Source organism: Aulonocara stuartgranti (assembly GCF_965226115.1).
Source record: "Aulonocara stuartgranti genome assembly, chromosome: 4".
NCBI lineage: Eukaryota > Metazoa > Chordata > Actinopteri > Cichliformes > Cichlidae > Aulonocara > Aulonocara stuartgranti.
In genome coordinates, this window is record NC_138942.1 from 4,182,687 (window position 1) to 4,202,587 (window position 19,901).

General features: G+C 39.4%; 2 protein-coding genes across 3 annotated transcripts; one reads left to right on the forward strand and one right to left on the reverse strand.

Moving 5' to 3' along the window:
- Positions 1 to 556: 556 nt before the first annotated feature.
- map2k4a (mitogen-activated protein kinase kinase 4a) lies at positions 557 to 13,829 on the reverse strand. Of its 2 annotated transcripts, XM_082530753.1 has the most exons (13): positions 12,916 to 13,829; positions 12,044 to 12,079; positions 11,103 to 11,135; positions 7,405 to 7,507; positions 7,141 to 7,315; positions 6,924 to 7,043; positions 6,710 to 6,829; positions 6,564 to 6,615; positions 6,355 to 6,482; positions 2,565 to 2,642; positions 1,595 to 1,743; positions 1,407 to 1,452; positions 557 to 1,308 (listed from the first exon to the last, which is right to left on the reverse strand). In XM_082530753.1, the coding sequence occupies exons 1-13, from the start codon at positions 13,040 to 13,042 to the stop codon at positions 1,195 to 1,197; spliced, it is 1,281 nt and encodes a 426-aa protein (XP_082386879.1). In that variant the 5' UTR covers positions 13,043 to 13,829; the 3' UTR covers positions 557 to 1,194. The 2 variants fall into 2 exon arrangements, with proteins under 2 accessions (XP_082386879.1, XP_082386880.1); XM_082530754.1 differs by lacking the exon at positions 11,103 to 11,135 and having other exon boundaries at positions 12,916 to 13,827.
- Positions 13,830 to 17,851: 4,022 nt separating this feature from the next.
- Positions 17,852 to 19,897, forward strand: tmem220 (transmembrane protein 220). Its single transcript, XM_082530769.1, has 6 exons — positions 17,852 to 18,018; positions 18,096 to 18,125; positions 18,222 to 18,282; positions 18,515 to 18,638; positions 18,871 to 18,930; positions 19,549 to 19,897. The coding sequence occupies exons 1-6, from the start codon at positions 17,917 to 17,919 to the stop codon at positions 19,679 to 19,681; spliced, it is 510 nt and encodes a 169-aa protein (XP_082386895.1). The 5' UTR covers positions 17,852 to 17,916; the 3' UTR covers positions 19,682 to 19,897.
- The last annotated feature ends 4 nt before the right edge of the window (positions 19,898 to 19,901 follow it).

Here is a 19,901-nt window from a genome sequence, read left to right on the forward strand (position 1 = left end):
TGATTATCTGCATGCAACCTGGTTATGTTCCCAAAGTGACCAAGAAAAAAAAAAAAATCACTGCAACACTTTCAGCCCTGGAGATCTTGCATCAGTTAATCTACCACTGAAATATGAGCAATCCATACTAGTTCTAAGAACATAATTGTTCTAAACTGGAAAGACAAAAAGTAGTTTCTTGTGATTCTTTGTTCCACCCAGTGCCTGTTACTGTATGTTTCGCCACTACTTTAGGTTTTGCATACATGTCAATAATATTACTACCACCCCATTAAACTCATAAAGTTAAACTACAGTATGAACCAACACAATTACAAGTAAACAGCTAGAAGAAGTAGTTAACAGTATTTGTACACATCAAAAAGTTGTTTAAATCACAGTCATAGTCTGAGCATCTGAACGTTTTGTGCTTTTCTAGATTCACTAGGAATTGTATGGCACATGGCATAATTTAATATATTACATTTTTCTCCTTAAATAGCTGCCTTTTTGCAGGTGCAGGGCACCTGGATCCAGGCAGAACAGACACCGTAAGAGTAAAGAGGCAAAACACACCTTTAACCTTCTCTCTCTTTATTCATAAATCAGCTTAGAGTCCACTGCACAGCGAGCACTGAGTGGACTGCGGGTCCAACATGACTGACTACCAACACTTTTAAACTGCTTTATACCCAGAGAAGCACAGTTCCATTAAGATACCAAACACGATGCTTTCGTTACATGAAGAGGTGGGAACATTTCACAAAGAGCATAATTCCAGTATGTCGAAGAGTCTCCACGATTTTTGGTTCTATAAATACAAGTTCCAGGGGTTTTTTTTCTCCTCTCTTTAAAATCACTGTTACTAAATCACTGAGATGTATCCTGATCAGGATGAGTCATGATTGATTGACTGATTCAGCTGCTATTAATATTTAGGTGACTGTGCGTCTGTGCGTTTGTGAACAAGAAAGAAACAGAAGTGTGTTAATATACAGAAATGACTGAAAGGACACCACTTTTACTGCACGTGGTGCTTTTTTTTTTCTTTTTTTTTTTAGGCTTTACAATTCTCTTTTTAACACTGCAATAATGGGACCGAGCAAATTTACACAAGGACTTTTTTTTTTTTTTTAATTACTTAGTTATCTCTTTTTGATGCTGTCATTGCAGAGTGGTTTATATTTATGGATGAGTTCCTGTTTCATCTTGCTATCAGTCCATATACATGGGGGAGCTGGGAGAGGCCGGCATCTGATCCATGATCCTGCAGACGTAACCGGCTACGTCGACTGAGCGCTCCTCGTACATCTGAATGAACGGATCTCTCTGAGGTGGATTAAAAAGAAACAAATTATTACATTAACTCAAACTCCTAGAAGAAAAAGAAAAACATGAAAGGTTAGGGTGACTTAACATGAACTCACCAGCAGCTCTTTGTACTTTGGCCTTTTTGATTCATCCTTTGTAAGGCTTGAGACGAAGATGAGAAAGAAAGCAGAGGTGTTAAATTATGGGAGGGTGCAGTTCGGTGATTAATCCACCGGGGGGCAGAAGAGAACACAGCACAGACTACAAAGAGACAGAAATTCTTGTCTATGGAGGTATTTCTTACCACACATTGACAAAGGCGATGAATTTGGGGGAGAAGCGCCTCTCCTCCGAGTTGCTGAGTTGCGGCGGGTCTCCTCTCACCACTTGGGTCAGCTGATCAAACACACTGTTCCACTTTGGGTAGGGAAACCGTCCCGTGGCCAGCTCATACTGAAACACATAGCATTAAAGTTCAAGCACACTGAGAGCGGAAAACTACAAATATGGCGTAAATCCCAACATTTTCTGCAGATTGCTTTATTTCTTAATAAACATTTACTGCATAAAGCATCTTTGTTTAGAGAAGAGAGCAGAGGTGCTACTCCACACTATATTTAAATGTGCTAACGGTTTAAAGGTGAACTTCAGACCTCCAACAATGATTATAGTGCAGGTTTATTGCTCATACTGTATGCACTGTCATCATGGGCCTAATAAAAGAAAGGTCGCGCCGTCTCTGGAAACCATGAGGCTTTCAGCGATTGGCTTTTCTTCCTTTGTTCTGGTCTGTGTGTGCTGAAGGTGCAGTGTGAAGAAGCTGGAGCACCGAGTACAGAGAAGCCTGTGCAAGCAGAGGGAGAACGTGCAGCCTGCATGTGAATCCAGAACCCTCTTATTGTGAGGTTAGGATGCCAACCAGTGTACCACCATACGAGATGTAATCCAAGAAGACTGCTTTTAGAACAAGTCTGCCACATTACCAAAACCAGTCACCACTGTTGTTTTAAACTGTATCTAACAGTTTAATATTCAGTTTGCGAGAAATTTAAGTCTTGTTAAAGTATTTGTTGATTTTTTGGGGAACCCCCCCAAAGCTTAAGGCTGACTCTGCCTTCAATAGGGATTTGTTGCAACGATGCCCTCTGTACACGTTCCTGTGCTTCAGTTTCTAGACCAAAAGAACAACATGCAAAATATGTAATACAATTTCCACAGTCATTTGTCCAGGTTCTTTCAGGACCTGAAGAGACGTAAGAAGAGCTGAAACTCACCAGTGTGATTCCCAAACTCCAGACATCTGAGCGGACATCGTAACCTTGCCGGGACGCGCTGGGGTCTATTCTCTCCGGCTGACAACAGAAACAGGACGAAGCAAGCACCTTTAAATTGAACACTGGTTTTCAAGGAAAAGAAAAGCTCATCAGGGGTTTTTAGTGATGGAAACAAACTACAAACCAGTGGTCCCCAACCTTTTTTGCGCCACGGATCAGTTTATGTCCAACAATATTTTCACGGACGGATAAATACAACAAAATAAAACCAGTACCGGGAACCAAAAAAAAGAACATTTATTCATAACACACAGGAAAATACCCAGGGAAACAGAGTTAACGATAAAAACGATTAAACAAGTAATGATAAAAACCCCCGAAAACCATAAATTTCACACCCGAGCCTCATCTCTCGCGGCCCGGTACCAAACGGGACCGCTGCTATAAACCACACGTGTGTTCATTAAAGATAAAAACAGTCTGAATCACTAACATATTAGCAAGTACATTAGTGAATTAATGTTCTGAGATGATGCATCTATGCTGTTGAACTGCTGAGACAGCTCCTGAGCAGGCTTATGCTCTGACCATAAGAGATAAACAGCGTGTGTCTTGGAGTCTTAGAAAAGGCGTTAACGCAGCTTTGAATCACCTCCCAGGTTGGAAAGGTTTGCCCCTATAATGCAATAACTGTGCTGCAGGCTTTAGACACCAGAGGTCACTGTGAGTGTTCGGTTTAAAACTGCACACCCTTTCTTCCTCAGCGTTAACAGAAAGAAAGCCCACAACCTCCAAAGTGCAAGGAAAGAACAAAGGATTACTTTAGTTTGGATTTTAGGATCTAACCCAAGTGTTTCTCTTGCATTTTAAGTTGCACACAAGATGGTAAGAAAGAAATCTGTGCTTCCAAAACCAACAGCTAGCCCTAAGAGCACTAAACCAGCTCATCGCCTCTGGGCATGCTTCCGCCTGCACAACGACATGCCATCAGCTCTGAGGTTCATCAGCTCGCTGCCTCCTTCCTGCCTTGCGAGGCTTCTTCTGACATTATCAACCTTCACTTTGTCTCAGAGCCGCAGAACAGACACGGGAGCAAAGTGCGTCAGAGAGCTGCAGAGATCTCCTGCTGCAGCACTGAGAGGAGGAGGCACCTCGCTGGCCCATTTACAGGCCTGAATTAGAGGCTGATGTCACCCAGCTGAGTGGGACGCTCTGCGCTGCAGCAAGAGGCTGCACGCATCTACCAAGACTTCGTCTACACAACCACTGCACATAACGTTAGTGAAGAAATCATTAGACAGCATTTTTTTTCATATCTGGATTTTCCTCTCCAGTAATCAGATTTGCATCTTTACCCTGAGAAACCAAACTTTATTAGGCTCTGAGCAAATCTGTAAAAGCCGAATAACTGTGCTGGATACAACCACAACCAAACTACTAAAGTAAAGAGAAACTGGTTCAAATTTAATACTAAAAAAAATAGAAAATTAGCCAAATTATTACAAACTTTATCAGAACCACTAACAGCTGTGAACAAGAGCTACTGGTCCTCTAAAGTCCAACATCCACATGCATCCGGTACAGGCTATAGCCTGAGGTAAAGTGTGTGCTCTGTTCCCAGCTGCACCGAGGTCTGTTTTTCTACGTCACTGAGCCTGTAGTAACCAGCAGCACGGCGGTCACACACCTGGTGTGTGTGCCAGCTGGAAACCAGAAACTGGAGCTGAGATTCCTGCACGCTGAGCTCACAGCCGTGGGAAGCTCCCGGGTAACTTGGTTCATACAGAGTCATGAATGAAGCGCCCTGCCGCGGCCTTTGGGAGAGCGGAGAGCGTGCAGAGGAGGCCGCGTACCGCCGGGTCCTAATATCGCCTAACCAAATTTAGAATGGAAACTGCTGCAGAGAGACAAGGAGGGCTAGGAGGTACGGAGGGTCAGAAGGAGGTGCCCCCCAGCTGACGTAACCCTGCGGCAAAAATAACCTCAAGCGATGATGTCACGATGAGATCACCTCTTTGAAAGCTTTGGTTGCATGCACACACGCAAGCATGTGTACGACACACAGTGTGATTAATGAGAAAAAGCAATGTGACAGATTATTTATCGTCAGATGTTTGACCTGTACATTTAAAAAAAATGTTTATCAGCATTTTAAATAATTTTTCCAAATAATAGCAACAGATCTCCAAATATTCTACTTAAAGTCTCATAAAGAACTAAAAATCCTTAGAAACACATATTCGACTGTTTCTTAAACAATTCATTTTTTCTCCTCTAACAGGATTTCAGGTATTGAGGATGGTGTCTCTGCACAGACTATCATTAAGACCTTCATGTGATAGAATAGGCTGAACTGTTGTAACCTCTGACTGTCTGTCGTTTACAGTCAGCACAAAACCCAGGAGGAACATTCAAGACCAGTAACCTTCTTACTGATAAGTGAAATTATTTAAAATAACCAGTTAATAGTTGATTGGTCCTCATTGTAACTACTCAACAGCTAAGTTCTTGGATTCTACGAGGCACTAGAAACCTTTGAGACTCTGCTTCAAAAATTCTGCAATTTATCAGATTTTGTCAGCTGCACTTTCATGCATCGACTCCATTCTACCACATCCCTGTGCTGCTAAATACCAGATCCAATTAAGCAGCACAACACACTCAAAATATGCTGAACACAGGTTACAAAAAAAAAAAAAAATTGTGGAAGAAGCAAAACTTTTTATTAGAAAGCAGAAAAAGCTTTTTAATGCAGTCGGTGCAGTTTTATGTTCTGGTGATCATTGAAATTAATGCTTCAAATAAGTACCTAGAGGTGCTTCAGCTCATTTCAGGGACTCTGATGTTTATGAAACCTGTTTGAAGCGATCGTTGCCGCGTGACTCGCATCATTATCCCGATGGCAGCAGCCATTAGAAGATGGTTAACTGAGTCTATTACGAGATGGGTAATTTGCAGGAAAAACACACAGTGAAGGTTCATTGTCTATCCCATCCCCAATCTCCCCAACTATCATTTACCCATAATGCATTTTGTGGCGTATATTACAAGGTCTTTCTCAGCCACTTTAAATTCAACTTTACTGGTGGCACTTTGTTTATTCAGTTATTCATGGTGCTGCAGTCAGGTATACAGAGAGCTTCACAAAAGCCAATTAGCTGTTTTTTGGGTTTTTTTTTTTTAAACATCCCATTAACCCACCTCTGTCCTGAACTAGACTCTTACTGTGAAAATTTCAAGAGATCAGCAGCTTCAGAGATACCAGAGTCTTTATACAAGGAGAAGACTTGAATAGAAATCTTAGCATGTTTCTATTTAGAGCTCTTCTAAGATGAGCAGGAACAAAGATTTTCAAACCTCATTTAGACCCGATTTTCAGGTAAAATTGCCACAAAAATGAGCCAATTTTGTGTTTTGTTTTGTTTTTTTTATTGAATTTTTCTAGTGATTATAAACATGTTGTTTTAATGTTTCATTAACCACTGAAATTCATGTTATTGGCTCTTTCCAAGTAGCCACAATTTCTTCCATAAGAATGATGGAAATACACAATGACCAACGTTAGACGACATTTTCTCCATCCTAATGTTTAACTCAAGCTGTGGTATTGTAGATGGCACTACTGAAACATGGCTGGTTCACTGAGTAACAGCATGGATAAGCAGGTGATAAATAAAGTGGACAGTGACTGAAATACTGGTTGGTCAGAGCTGTCATTTTCCATGAAGCTCAATGGACTCAAGCCGATTTGTGGCTAACTCTACTTCGGTAACCTCATCCTGTTACTCACCGCCATGTACGGTCTGCAACCGGCATCTCTGGTTTTGGCGATGGAGTCCACCAGCTGACCGCTGATGCCAAAGTCACACAGCTTTATGTTGCCGTTCCTGTCCAGGAGGATGTTTGACGGCTTAATGTCTGAGTTAAGAGACACGGCTGGTGAAAAGACACGCAATGATCCAAATGCATTACAATGGTGAAAGTCAGGTATCCTCTTACCTCTGTGTATAATTTTCAAGTTTTCTTTTAAGTGGTTAAGCGCCTTCACAGTCTGTAACATGCAAAAACAGAGTTTAGGACAACAAGACGATAATCGGGCTTCTAATATGGATAAAATAAGGAAGACTCAAGTCCAAAAAACTTACAGCTAAAGTTATTTTTCCTAATATTTCTTCTGGAATCACATCATCTAATGAGCCATATACAAACTTGTAAAATTTGTCTAACGAGGTAGCCATAAGTTCCATACAAATCCAGCAGTCCCCCTGAAAAAACAAACAAACAAGGAATATTCAGTCACTTGTTTCCTTTGAGGTGAGACATTATTGTTCATTCTGTAACAAAGTGACTTCATTTCACCTCTCTGAACAGAGCACCATAAAACTGCACGATGTAAGGACAATCACTACTTCTCATAACCACGTCCAAGTCCATCAACAGCTGCTTCTGTTCTCTCTCATCAACTGTTGATCGAATCCTCTGAAAATGACAAAATGCTTCCATACGTATCAAACAGACTCACAGACATCACTCCCGTGTTCAGTTTTAGCTCAGACAGAGAAAGGGCAATGATCACCTTGACCGCCATGATCTGGTTACTCGGCTTGTGCACCATCTTGTTGACGGAGCCGTAAGCTCCTCGGCCGATCTCGCCCAGATCTTTGAGATCTTCGGCTGTGAAGTCCCAGTGCTGCTCTGGGGAGATCTTCAATTTTCCCGAGGACTCGATGCTGTGTGTCCTCAGCCTCTCTCTGAGAGGGAAGAAAGAAAGAGCCGGCCAAAATAACGAGAAACTGGATGAACTACATTAACAGACAAGCCTGGGGGAAAGCTCACTCACATGTGAGGGTTCTGGAAGGGCGGCCCGGCCGTGTTCAGTGTGAATCTAGTCATGGGTTTGATGGGAGGATTGGCAAAGTTCAGCTTCAGGGCTTTACGTTTACCTGAGCGAGAGAAACATGAATCAAACGCCGATGAAACGACCAAACTCATCCCACACGACAGCTCCGAATGATCAGTGATTGAAAACGATACCAACCATGAAATGAGGCAACACAAGGACTGGGCAGATGATTAAATGCATCCCAACCTCCTGAAATCTATAGATGACATGCTTTTTATAGATTATTGGGATGGGAACTGGCAACCTCTGCAACACCTGCATATTTACAAAAATACTCATCCGCAAGCCTTCGAACATATTGTTGGTAATTTCGCCAATTTTTCTAAACTTAGCTACCCCATGAAAAGACCAAAGAGATGAGTTTGTGAGCGGTGTAGCATTTCTGTTCCATGACATTCTTTATTACTTTCTGGATTCAGTCCATTCATCCATTTTCTTCGTTCTTGCAGTGAGGTTCGAACCACTGCGCTGTGGATTCAATCCACATCCAGAAACTTTTGAAAGGGTTCTTCACGATTGCCTAAATGCAAATCTCAATATTATAAGAAAACCTATTCCATTCAATTTTCTTTATGTAGCTTTAAATCACAACAACGGTCTTCAGACGACCCCCTGTGAGCAAGCACTTGGTGACAGTGAGAAGGAAAAACTCCCTTTCAAAAGGAAGAACTCTCCGCAGAACAAGGTAGAAGGGGAAAAAAAAATAAATATTAATGATAATTTGGAAAAAGTCTAATGTCACCATCTTGAGGTTCTCAACAAAATTAAAAGAATTCAAACTTCATGAACTGCAGGGCCCCAGTTTTACAGATTTATTGCATTCATCTTCATCAGACAACAATGCAAAAAGCACCACCTGAGGTCACATGCTTCTAGTCACATGGATGTTGTTACCAACTGGAACATGAAGACAGAGGTAAACAAATCTGTCTTCAATATCCTTCTGCATCCAGGGATTCAATTCAGGCATGCTGCAGAGAGAATTTTCATCCCCGATAGAGATATGCAGTCTCAAACTGCACAACAGCATTAGCATGAACACACATATTGGAGTTTATTGGATTAAAATGGGATTAATCCACCAATGAAAACAGTCCCCAACAAACGTACAACTTTTCCAGTTTAAATAATGTCTGCTTAAAACCACACTGGCTGTAGCTTTTGGGAAACCGATAAAAACACAGGACGTTTTTATTTCTATTCAGGTTTGCTGACAGCTCAGTCAGTTACTTTGGTCTTTTCATGGGAACAATACAACCCTCACCCAACCACATTTTTCATAAAGCTCAATTAAAAAGAAAAACATGGTGGGTCCGATAAGATGCATTCTAAAGTCAGAAGTTTTATAGATTTGGAGTACTAGATTGTCTTTGTACGGGAAGCAGACAATCTTGTAATATTTCCATGTTGAAATCCAGACGGGGTTTTTCCTGGCTGACTAGACACGTAAGCATGACTGAGTAACAAACAGAAGGCAATGAGTTATCTTGATTAAAAGATCAGCGCACTTTCCTAATGTTTGTATTTTTTGTGATTTTTGAGGAAATGGACAAAAAAAAAAAAAAAATCTGATAATAACACTAAAAAGTTTACTTGGAAAAACAAGTGAATGAATCTCTTTTTGAATAAATCGACTTTAATCAAAAAAATGCAAATAAATAAGTGAGTGGAGCAACCTCACTGACTCAACTGCAAGCAGGCTGATACTGGTGTACAGTCAGTTGCCAGTTTAGTATCATTAGCTAAAACTGAAACGATCTACTTGAGCAGTCCTGCAAAAAATCCTCCCTCGTGAAGGTCGTTCAGACAGCTGTTCTAAGCACTCAATGTTGCCTCATCAAAACAATCAGGGTACATCAAACAACAGAAAAACCAATCAGTCCTGGTAATATAATGGGTATGCATCTTTATAATTTACAACTCATACATAGTAAAGAGGCGGGGCTTTTCAAAGTAAATCTGATATCTCCATGATGACACTTGATGATGTATAATAATCTTTAAAAAAAACAACACCTTAAAAGTGAAAGAATGAAGATGATTTCAGGGAAATCTATGTTATTGCTTTACACAGGTGTTTGATCTGCAGGTACTGATATAAATGTGGTGGCCTAAATAATAGAAAAACCTGTAGGTACAATGCATCCTTGAGTTAAATCCAAAGTCATCTGGTCCTCTGTTACCTACGACATTCTCCAGAGACCAAAGACACAAAATAACCAAGATCCATTGGATGACAGCACCTTTCAACTCTGGGTCTAGGGGGCCACAACAGCAGAACATGGCCTAAGAATAAGTTTTCCCCGATTGGAGACTCTGCCAGACACTCCCAGACGACCCTCAATCTGCAGTTGGATGCGACAGACCTCATACACAAGCTCTAGCTTCTTTCTTCATAAGAGGGGTGGCGTTCCATGTCCCTAACACCAGTCAGGGCAGCCGTGGACCAGACGACAAGGGCCTCCACTCAATCCGCAAGTAACCAAACCCCTACAGCTCCTCACGCAGTTGGTAGGAGTCGTAGCGGGTACTATAAAGAGGAGGATTTACTGCAGGACTGCTAGATTGGACCGTTTGGCTGTACAGACCAAATAAAATAGCAGATGAATGCAAACTAGGCACAAAAACCAGTGAGAAATGATCATGTCACTGTTTATGTTTCTCATAATCATAACTTGCATTACCATCTGGCTTTGTGCAAAACTAAGAATTTAAAGACTCAAATTTCCAAAGCATGTCAACAGTAGATGAAAAAATACCCAGACACTGATGTTGATGCAGAGACAGAAATCCAGCATGCTGCTTAAACCACCTCCACTTACAATGCAAACAGACCAACCCAAAGATAAACATGAAGGGGGGTGGTGGGGGGGGGGATGTAAGAAAGAAAAAAATAAAATGAAATATATATTGGGAAACATGCTCCTCAGGCCAACTGCTCTGATTTCACCTTGAATCGAAGGACAGCTCACTCCACCCAAAATACCACAGGAATGCGAGTGCTGAAATTCCACTAGGTTTCAATGGAAGAAGTTGTGTGAAATGACAACTTCACAGTGTGCGTACCTTGTCTCGACAAGAAAGGGCTATGCTGGAGTGCACCAATGCCAAGGGGAGGGAAAAAAAAGTAACACACAACACTTATACAGGCACTACTTATGCTGGTTAGTTGCACACTGAAAACCAGCCAGGTAGAGCTTCCATTGCACTTTTTAAACTGGTGTTTCTTTGGTTGGCAGAAGGGGGAGAGGGGGGTCCGTTGAGAGATCTCGTGCCAAAATATCAATGGAAGCTCTGAATTTTAGGCTTGTGCCGACGAGAACAGACACGCTTTTCCTGGAAGTGTGTCTGACAAAAAAATAAAAATAAAGGTCTTTTTGCGCAGCACAAAAATCCTGACGTGGACAAAACAAACAACATTTCTATAACTGCATGCGTCTGTAGCCTGATATATCCTGATATCTGAAAAGGTCATATTAAAAGCATCAGGTACCGGCACAAGCCTACTTGAACCCATCAGAAGTTTTGACTCAGATTAGTGAAGAACAGCAGGACAGACTCCCCCATACCAGACTGTCAGGCAGAAACAAAGGGATGAGAACTGTTGGTGCTGAAGCAAAAGAGATTTGGCTTACTTGGGGGAGCTCCAGACAGGTTTATCTGAAACCCTAGAGGTGAGAAGACAGCTTTTTATTTTTATTATATTTCACCTTCCATATGCCAGCCTGTGTTATATACCTCAAGAGATAGACTACTACTTTGTCAGTTTTGACTTTGACATCCCAACAACTCAAAAGCCCGAGAAGCAATTTACAAAAACTGCCCTGGCTTTAGTTTCGGAGCTGTCAAACATTCGGGTGCATCTATCGCAGGTTAAATGCATTTCCTGAATGGCAATGCACTGGCATGCACGCATGTTTATGAGCCAAGCACTTGGAGCAGGATGAGGTGTCAGTCAGTGAAGAAGGAAAAATGGCCTGCAGGTAAAACTAAAAAGGAACGAGCATGACTTATGATCGTGAAATTATTTGAACTTAAAAACAACAACAACAACAACAACAACAAATGTGTACATAAATAAAACACTTTTGTTTTTCCTCTTAGGACAGCTCACCATCCATCAGCATCACGGGAGGAGTTAGGAATCGTTAGTTAGCAGCATTAAAATGAAAGATGAAATACAGTCAGGGAAAAGTAAACAGAGACAGGATTACGTGACGTAAATGTAAATATAAAAATTAAACAATCAAAGCACTTGAAGGTTATGTTATCGCTAACGTTAGGCTTAATTAAAGTGGCATAAAGTTTATTATTGTGACATCTACGAGGGCTGAAAAATGCATGCATCTCATTTACACTGATTACATTAAAGTGAAATACACCTAATTCCAATCAAGCAATATTCACCTTCATGATTCAGGGATTCTTACATCAGTATATTGTGAGATTTATTTTCTAAATCAGAGTATGTAATAGCTGTTTCATTTTCCCAAGAATTTACTATCCAGATTAAACACTGTATTTTTAAAGTCATCTGCTTATCTGACTCTACTAAGTCAAGGAAGTGTGTAGCTACCTGTTTCACTCTGACATCTCCAGCAGGTGTTGGACTCTGAAAGTTAAAATGAGAGACTGTTTGTACAAAAACCACAGCATAGGTAAAGAGCATTTTCGTGTTGTGGTACTGAGAAAGCCTTCACTACTGTCTGCACAAGCAAGTATGGAGATGTGCTGCACTGAGTTGCATAAACCTGCTGCTTAATAGATCTGCAAATAATGCATCCAATATAACTAAACTCCAATAACGAATCCAGCTATTTAACTTACGTTATTTCCATCAACGTAAAGCAAATACTTCTGAGAAAATCTTAATCGTTGGGCGTTTTGATAAAGTCAGCCTACGTAACACTAACATAACTGAGGTGCAAGCCACCGTGTACGTGTGGAAGATCATCTTGAATGTCAAGAGTGCTGCAACCCAAGTGCATTCAGAAACACTGCTCTAATCTAAGCTGAACAATGTCCCTCCACTGTCTGTGTTATTTACCAACATAAATATTTTAATAGGTTTATGTACGATAAAGAAATATCACCGCTAGCTAAAATTGCCTGTTTTTGTAATGGGACTTGGCGAGATTATGTCCAGGAAATAGAAAAACAGGATGCAACGGGGCAATAAAACACCAAAAAATGGCAACAAGGACATTTAACTCGTTAGCAAAGAAATAATAAATTGATTATTTTTCCAATTGGGGAACTCGGCAATAACAGCTCTCCTGTCTGAGAGGGGATGCTAGTCCGCTCCCTTGGGAATGTTTTTCAGTCCTGGGAGTAGCCTGAGCCTCCCACGGCTAGCCTTGCTAACATTAACCTTCACTGCAGCAGAATGTGAGCCCTCCCCTCCTCCTCCAGCTTCACCAGAATATTTTCCCACCGCCTCCCACTTACCCTGCATGCTGCTCATGGTGGTAATGTGCTGGGACTGGGACTGCTGGTGTGCTCCTGCGTTGTTGCTGCTGGGTGTTGTTGAGTTGTTAGGGCTGGGAGTCGCCATTGTTGTGTGTTTGAATTCCATCAGCAGCACCCGGAGCTGCAATGCAGAGACTCGGAGAGCAACTTCACTCCCTTCCCCACGGCCACTCTAACCGTTGCTAGGCTAACAGCCGCAAAAAAAGGCAGGCAGCGGCGCTTGAAATGCCGTAAATTGCTACAGCTTTTTAAAACGTCAGGGCTACGTTAAAGGCCACCTTTGTACCAACGTTAAAAAAAAACAAACATACAGCCAGCTAGGCTAACTAAACTGGCTATCCCAGAGGCTTTACGACCCGCAATCAGCTGACCAAATGACACGGACATGTCAACACCCACTGTTTGGAGGGCTAACAGTGCCAACATGAAATGCGTCGATAAATAATTCATTATCCCTGACGTTCTCACACTGCAGGCGAAAGCGCACCAAATCCGATTTTTTTGACCCTATGCGACCCATATCCGATCATGGTATGACAGTGTGAACGGCACAAATCCGATATTTTCAAATCCGATCTGGGTCACTTTCGTATGTGGTACTGAATCCGATACATATCCGATGTTTTAGAAAGCGACTGCTGTTTGAACGGTCATGTCGCATTAAATCCGTCTTTTACGTCACTGACACAAGACAGACGCCAATTATCAGCACCGGAGAAGACATCGCGAACGCTTCCTGGCCATCCAGTGTAGATGTCAGTGAAACTGTTGGGAAGACAACGTGAACATTTTATTTGTACTGTAATCTGCAGATTCTGACAGAAATCTGCAACTATCCTTTGAAGCACCGCTCCTCTCTAAAACAGCAATAAGGATCATTATTAGGTTATTTACATTATTATGTAAATAACAAAATAACTTAAAGTAAAAATTGGGAAACGTAAAGTCCGAAGTCTTTATATTAAGGGCCATCAGTCAAACAATACTGTTTGGTCTGGGTCTAAACAGCGCGTTGTGTGACATCTTCTTTTGCGCATGCGGGCCGCTTTGAGCGTTCACACTAGAGCGCGTTCGCATTTTATCTGTAGTGTGAACAAGCAGACAAAAAAAATCGGATTTGATCAAAAAATTGGAATTGAGCATTAAGACCTGCAGTGTGAACGTAGCCTAAGTGAACGGACATAAACACTGGACTCATTTGGAAGACGGTGGTGAAAAACGGTACACCAGTATATTAGATATAATATGATAATTAATCAACAGACTGTTCTGTGTAGATCTCTCCTAAAAATACTATAAATGTGTACATACTCTCAATTCTCATTGAAAAAGCCCTTTTCATATTCATTTGTTTGTTGTTATTTGTTGTTTGTTAGACTTTCAACACTTATAACAGACAGCTCGTGTTTAGAATACAGTTGACTAAATTTTGATAACAAATATTTTTTTTAATCTGGCATGATATCACTCTTCAGCATCTGCTGGTCCAGATGTTTCTGAAAAGGTTCTGAGTTCTTTCCCTGCATTCAAATATTTTCAGTGTCAGTTAATTGATGTTAATTAATTAATTGAAAATAAAACGCTATAAAGAAGTATAATACAATCTGAACATCAGGTATAAAAACAAGCAAGTGACACAATTTAAAATATACTGACAGTGCTCCACTGAAACTGTCCAGTCCAAGATTAACTTTGATATCAGCAAAACTTATTTGTTGTTGAAGAAATAAAACACTGAAATGAAGAAAACATCACCTGTTTGATATCACCTAAGAGGAGTAAATCCAGTTTTTCCATCCATTTAGAGATTAGGGTGAGTGGAGTGCTTTGGAAACAGAGTGCTGGGAATAGACTTCTTTTCAGGTGTGCCAATTAGGTGAGATCTGACAGCCTGGGCAGCTCATAGCTGCTAAGGCAAACTGGGTGTTAGGCTAACCACAGATTTCCAAAAACAATGGAGCACTTCTCCAAGTAGACTCTACATTGACAAATCATTTAGACATTTGAAGATCGTGTCACTACATTCACAACTAAAAAATAAATAAAAATAAGAAAAAAAACCAAAGTGTATTTGGTGAATGTAACAACAGAAAAAGCATTTGACTTGCACTTTGTCCCACGATCCTCCATCATTACCAGTTGGGATTTGGGATACCTGGCAGCCAAGTGGACACCAACACTAACTGATTGTGGCAGTCATCCATTCTCTGTCTTGACTTGCTGTACAGGGTAACCATATGCTAGAGTCTGTTGGCGATTGACAGCGTAAATTATTCCATGATGCACTGCAGCACAGGAAATACAAAATAATAAAACAGTGAAATAACTCAGTATGTTTTCAAATAAAATGAATGGATATTTATTAAATCAATTATATTGTATTGTATTGTATTTATTTACGGCTTGATTTCATTCATGTAACTTCATTTATTTATTTATTTATTTATTTAGTTATGTCATTTTGGCACCTTTGTCCCTCCATACTTAAGTAGCGGTCGACTCGCGAGCAGCAGACAGAACCGACGTTCAACGGAGTTTGTTTCAAAATAAAATACAGCAGTGCTTGGCTAAAATGTATTGGGAGTCACATCAATGTCCTTAAGAGATATTATAAGCAGGAGATATGACACAGAATCCTGAATTACATTTTATGGAATAAGTGAAATTTAATTGAAATTAAACTGAAATTGAGGGAAATTGACTATATTAGATTAAAAATAAGTATCTAGTGGAGTTTCACCTCATTTTAGCTCACTGCCACATTGATTAAACCTGTTTGTGACTCAGTGTGCTTTCAGTGTACTATCCTGCAGAATGTGTAAAAGCATGCCAAGAATCAGCCTTCACAGCTGTACATAAAAACATCCAAATTACCAAAAATTACCAAAAATTCTTATATAGTTCTATATTGTGTATTTTGTTGTACAATCATTTTATTTTCAACTTTAATTTATATATTTTATCTTATTCTTTCCCAGTTAAATTTACCCTTCATTCTAATTTGTGTTGTACAGTTATTTCATTTTTAACCTTAATTTATATTTTATTCCTTCCTAGTTAAATTTACCCTTTTTAATTTTTCGTATTTATTTCCTGTCTTATTCATAGCCTTTTCCTTTTTTGTTTTCTTTAGGTCACGAGCAGTTGTCCAAGCATTTCACTACATATCGTACTGTGTATGACTGTGTACGTGACAAATAAAAATTTGAATTTGAATTTGAAAAAGCTTTTGAACATGTTGCCCTTCTTCCTGGAATAATCTACAAGCTTCAGGCTGGATACATGTTAAAATAATAGTGTCTAAGGTTGCACTGAAGTTCATCTGAGGTGAAACCTTTTTGCTTTTTGTTTTGAGCTGGATGCTGTGTTCACTCCTTATACTTCTTATAGATTACAGTTAATTTAGATAATTCTCGAAATAAATGCATGGTACATTTAAATTAATATTCAGGGCACACTTGATTGTCACAATATAAGACAAAAAAGTAAAATGTAAAACAGGCAAAAAAATCAGTGAGAAGTGAAAGAGCAGTGACCCATGACCAGCACCTGCTAAACTGTCTTGTGTTGCTGCTTCGCTGCACCTGCTGTCACTTTGATTTGCACCAACGTAATAGATTCCCAATGCTGTGTGCACACGTGTAAATCAAGTTATTATGTATTTTAATGCCATTTTTACCACATACAAGCAATGTCAAAGCTACAGTTAAATTTTATGGGCTTGAAACATCTAAACAAATGAAACTTTACTAGTATAATATAAGAGTCTGAGTCTGCTGATTTAATACAAAAGTGTTAAAGTAGTGTTTACACATTTATATTTAACAAAAGAAGAAGAATGAAACAAAAAAATAAAAAAAAATCTAAGCAGCTTTGTTTGCTTTGTTTGCTTTAGTTTAGATTTTCAGACATTTTTCTTTCTTTTCTGGTCTTTGTTCTGACCAGTGACAAGGTTTATACTCATGGTACTTTTATTTTGTAAAGATATCATAAATCTTTGCAGCAACACCTCCGCCCAGCCACCATATTGGTGCGGGGAACTACTGTAATTCCTAGTGCATTATTAAGGCATATAAATATATATCATAACCGGGATCTCCATTATTAAAAGGAAAAATATTTCATGTCAGAAACGTCAGAAACTGGAGACAAATAAATGCAAACCTTCAAGTTTTCATATTAAAACACACACAGAGAGAAAGAGCTTCTGTAAAATGATATTTAACTGCATGCTTTGTGTAAGTAATGTCGAAACATAGCCTGTTCCTTTTTGCGGTTTTATTTTGAACATGTTAAAATAACACAACAACAACAATGACAACAAAGAAAAGACAAAAATACAATAAATCAAACCTAACATGAGGAAAACAAAACAATCCTCATCCTGATAAAGCATTTAAAGGATTTAGATCATATTTCCCTGCTGTGGAGAACTTTATCAGCATCTTCACAGTAGCAGAATATGGAAAATTGTCCCGATTCCATCTTTAACTGGTCTCAGAACCCCGCTGCAAGATGGCGGCGGCAAGGACGCGTCTGATTAATCGGATAAGGCGTGTCTTCTAGCAGACTAACGTCATTGCGGACTTTTGAAATGTGTGCTCGATTTATCGATCAAGGTGTCCAGGAATAAAAGGGTGCCAGGTTTATTTGATGCTTACGTACACGTTTGTTTGTTTTAGAAGATGCTTGCGGGATATGACACATTAAATTAACAACTTTAATTACTTTTTTGTGCAAATTATGGAAAATTAAACAAAATAAAAAGTAAATATATAAATAAAATAAAGAAACAACGCGATAGTGCGTGTCGTTTACACCGCCTGTGATCGATGCATCCGTCAGCAGACGTGATATATATCGAACGAACCCATCACGGTTTTGACCAATTTGACAGCCTTGCGGAACTGCAGGTGCGCCTGCTTTAAAACGTGTGCACGTCCCGTTGGCCCGGGCGGGGAAGTGAAACAATAAGCAGCTATGGGAGAAGTTTGTAAGGAGAGGAAGCCGTGGCTTCGTGTTGTTTGGCAAATCTGCAACGTTTTCATGTGTTTGTTCTTCGCTCTGGCGTCGTACGTCCAGGTGAGAGTTTGATTTTTTGTCTTCTCAGCACTTCTTTGAACTGTGATCAATAACTATGTCCTGACTTCCCGCTGCAGATCAATGATCCAGATGCAGGTTTATGGATGGTAAGATTACACAAGAGTACACTTTTTTTTGGTCCATATTTTTAGACATTTTGATCTTTTTGCACAGTTTATTATAAACACCACCCTCTTTTTCAGGCTGGTTACGGCGTCCCTGCAGTCCTGAGTGCGTGTATTGTTGTGAAGCCTCATGTGACAGGTACAGGGATGAGTTTGGAGTCATTTGCCAGTAGATGCTTCGCATATTAACAATAAAGTCCTCATATTAACGTGCATGAAGCTGGTATCTTACGTTGCTGCTGAACTTTACTCGTGCATTTCCCCAGTGCACGTAGCGCCACCCTGCAGCTGTATCCTGACCGTGCAGCTCGTTGCAGAGTTAGGGTTGTGATTTCAATTGTTTGCCTTCATTATTTTTGTTTCCTTTTCAGAGACTTTGCCCTGGAGGCGTGTTGCTGACCTTCATGTGCTGATTTCCAGTGCGATCAGTGCCATGTTGGGATGGACGCTCTACAAAGAGCAAATCACACAGATCTTCCAGAAGGAGGAGGGCAGGTACGCCACACCTCACCTGATCTGAGAAAAACAAACCGTTTACGCATTTTTAGGCTCTCCATTCAAAAAAATGTGCTGCCTATCAGACGGTATAACTATAATGAAGCTTCATTTCATTAAAGGCATTCTGCTGTATCATTATAGTTTAATTCTGTATGAAACACTAATGTAACATATTTTGCAGATTATTATTTTTATACATGGATATTTGATATAGTTTTTATCCCTTTAGAGAATTTTCAGGTCTCGTTTTGACTGCAATTTGGCTCCTCCTGTGTCGCCACTCTGGAAGGTAACAGATTTAGTTTGAATCTCATTTCCATCTTATACTGAGAACTTTACAAAATATTTTTGTCTTTTGTTGTTTTGTTTTTTCTTAACTTTTTGATTATTTATTTATTTATATATATATATATATATATATATATATATATATATATATATATATATATATATATATATATATATATATATATATATATATATATATATATATATATTTTTTTTTTTTAACTTTCAAAAAACTTAACTTTGTATAGTTTTTTTTTTCTCTGTGTGTGTCTGTATGTGTATATATAATATAATAATTACTGTGATATTTTTTTTTTTAGAAAAACAATTTAATCCTAGTGATTTTTCTGTTCATTTTTCTGAGGTAAACTCAGAGAATATCCAAATGTTACCTCATATTTTTGTGTCAAAAGAATATCCTCTTCATGTTTTTGAAAATTTAATCTCAGCTAATAAATTTAGCATTGTTAATTTTTTTTCTTTTTGTTTGTTGTTTTTGTTGTTGTTGTTCTTTTTTCTGCCTACATTGAGCCTATAACTCAACCATACTTTTTTTGTCCTTTATATTTCATTTGCTCTCTGTTTTCCTTTCCTCCCCCTCATCTCCTCATTTTGTCAGAGCTCCTGTCGGGATACTCAGAGTCTCCACAGCTGCTGCCATCACAGTCTTCCCATTTGTGGCCTGGCTTTATTACCACATCAACAAGGATCTGAGATCAGACTGGCCTTCACACTGTACGACTGCCATTTAGACATCAGCCTGTTTTGGCTGATGAAACATGATTAAACACAAATCTATGACAGCTAAAATGCACTGATCCGTTTGAGTTTTTATTGAACACTTATGTAAAATAATTAATAAAAATAAAAAAGTTTATTATTTAAACTTTATCTTCTGTTAAATCAAATGTAATTTTCAAGTTAAATAAAATAAAGTGAATTTAAGACCAGTCTAGTCTAAAAGTAAACCTT

Bases quoted from the DNA above. Each gene is read 5' to 3' on its own strand.
- map2k4a (XM_082530753.1), bottom strand. From the start codon at position 13,042: ATGGAATTCAAACACACAACAATGGCGACTCCCAGCCCTAACAACTCA. The intron at 6,830-6,923 runs GTGAAATGAAGT...TTGTTTTTTCAG, and splicing joins ATGGTGCTCTGTTCAGAGAG to GGGGACTGCTGGATTTGTAT. The intron at 1,744-2,564 runs GTGAGTTTCAGC...TATGTGTTTCAG, and splicing joins GGAGTTTGGGAATCACACTG to TATGAGCTGGCCACGGGACG.
- tmem220 (XM_082530769.1), top strand. From the start codon at position 17,917: ATGGGAGAAGTTTGTAAGGAGAGGAAGCCGTGGCTTCGTGTTGTTTGG. The intron at 18,283-18,514 runs GTACAGGGATGA...TTTCCTTTTCAG, and splicing joins TGTGAAGCCTCATGTGACAG to AGACTTTGCCCTGGAGGCGT. The intron at 18,639-18,870 runs GTACGCCACACC...TTATCCCTTTAG, and splicing joins TTCCAGAAGGAGGAGGGCAG to AGAATTTTCAGGTCTCGTTT.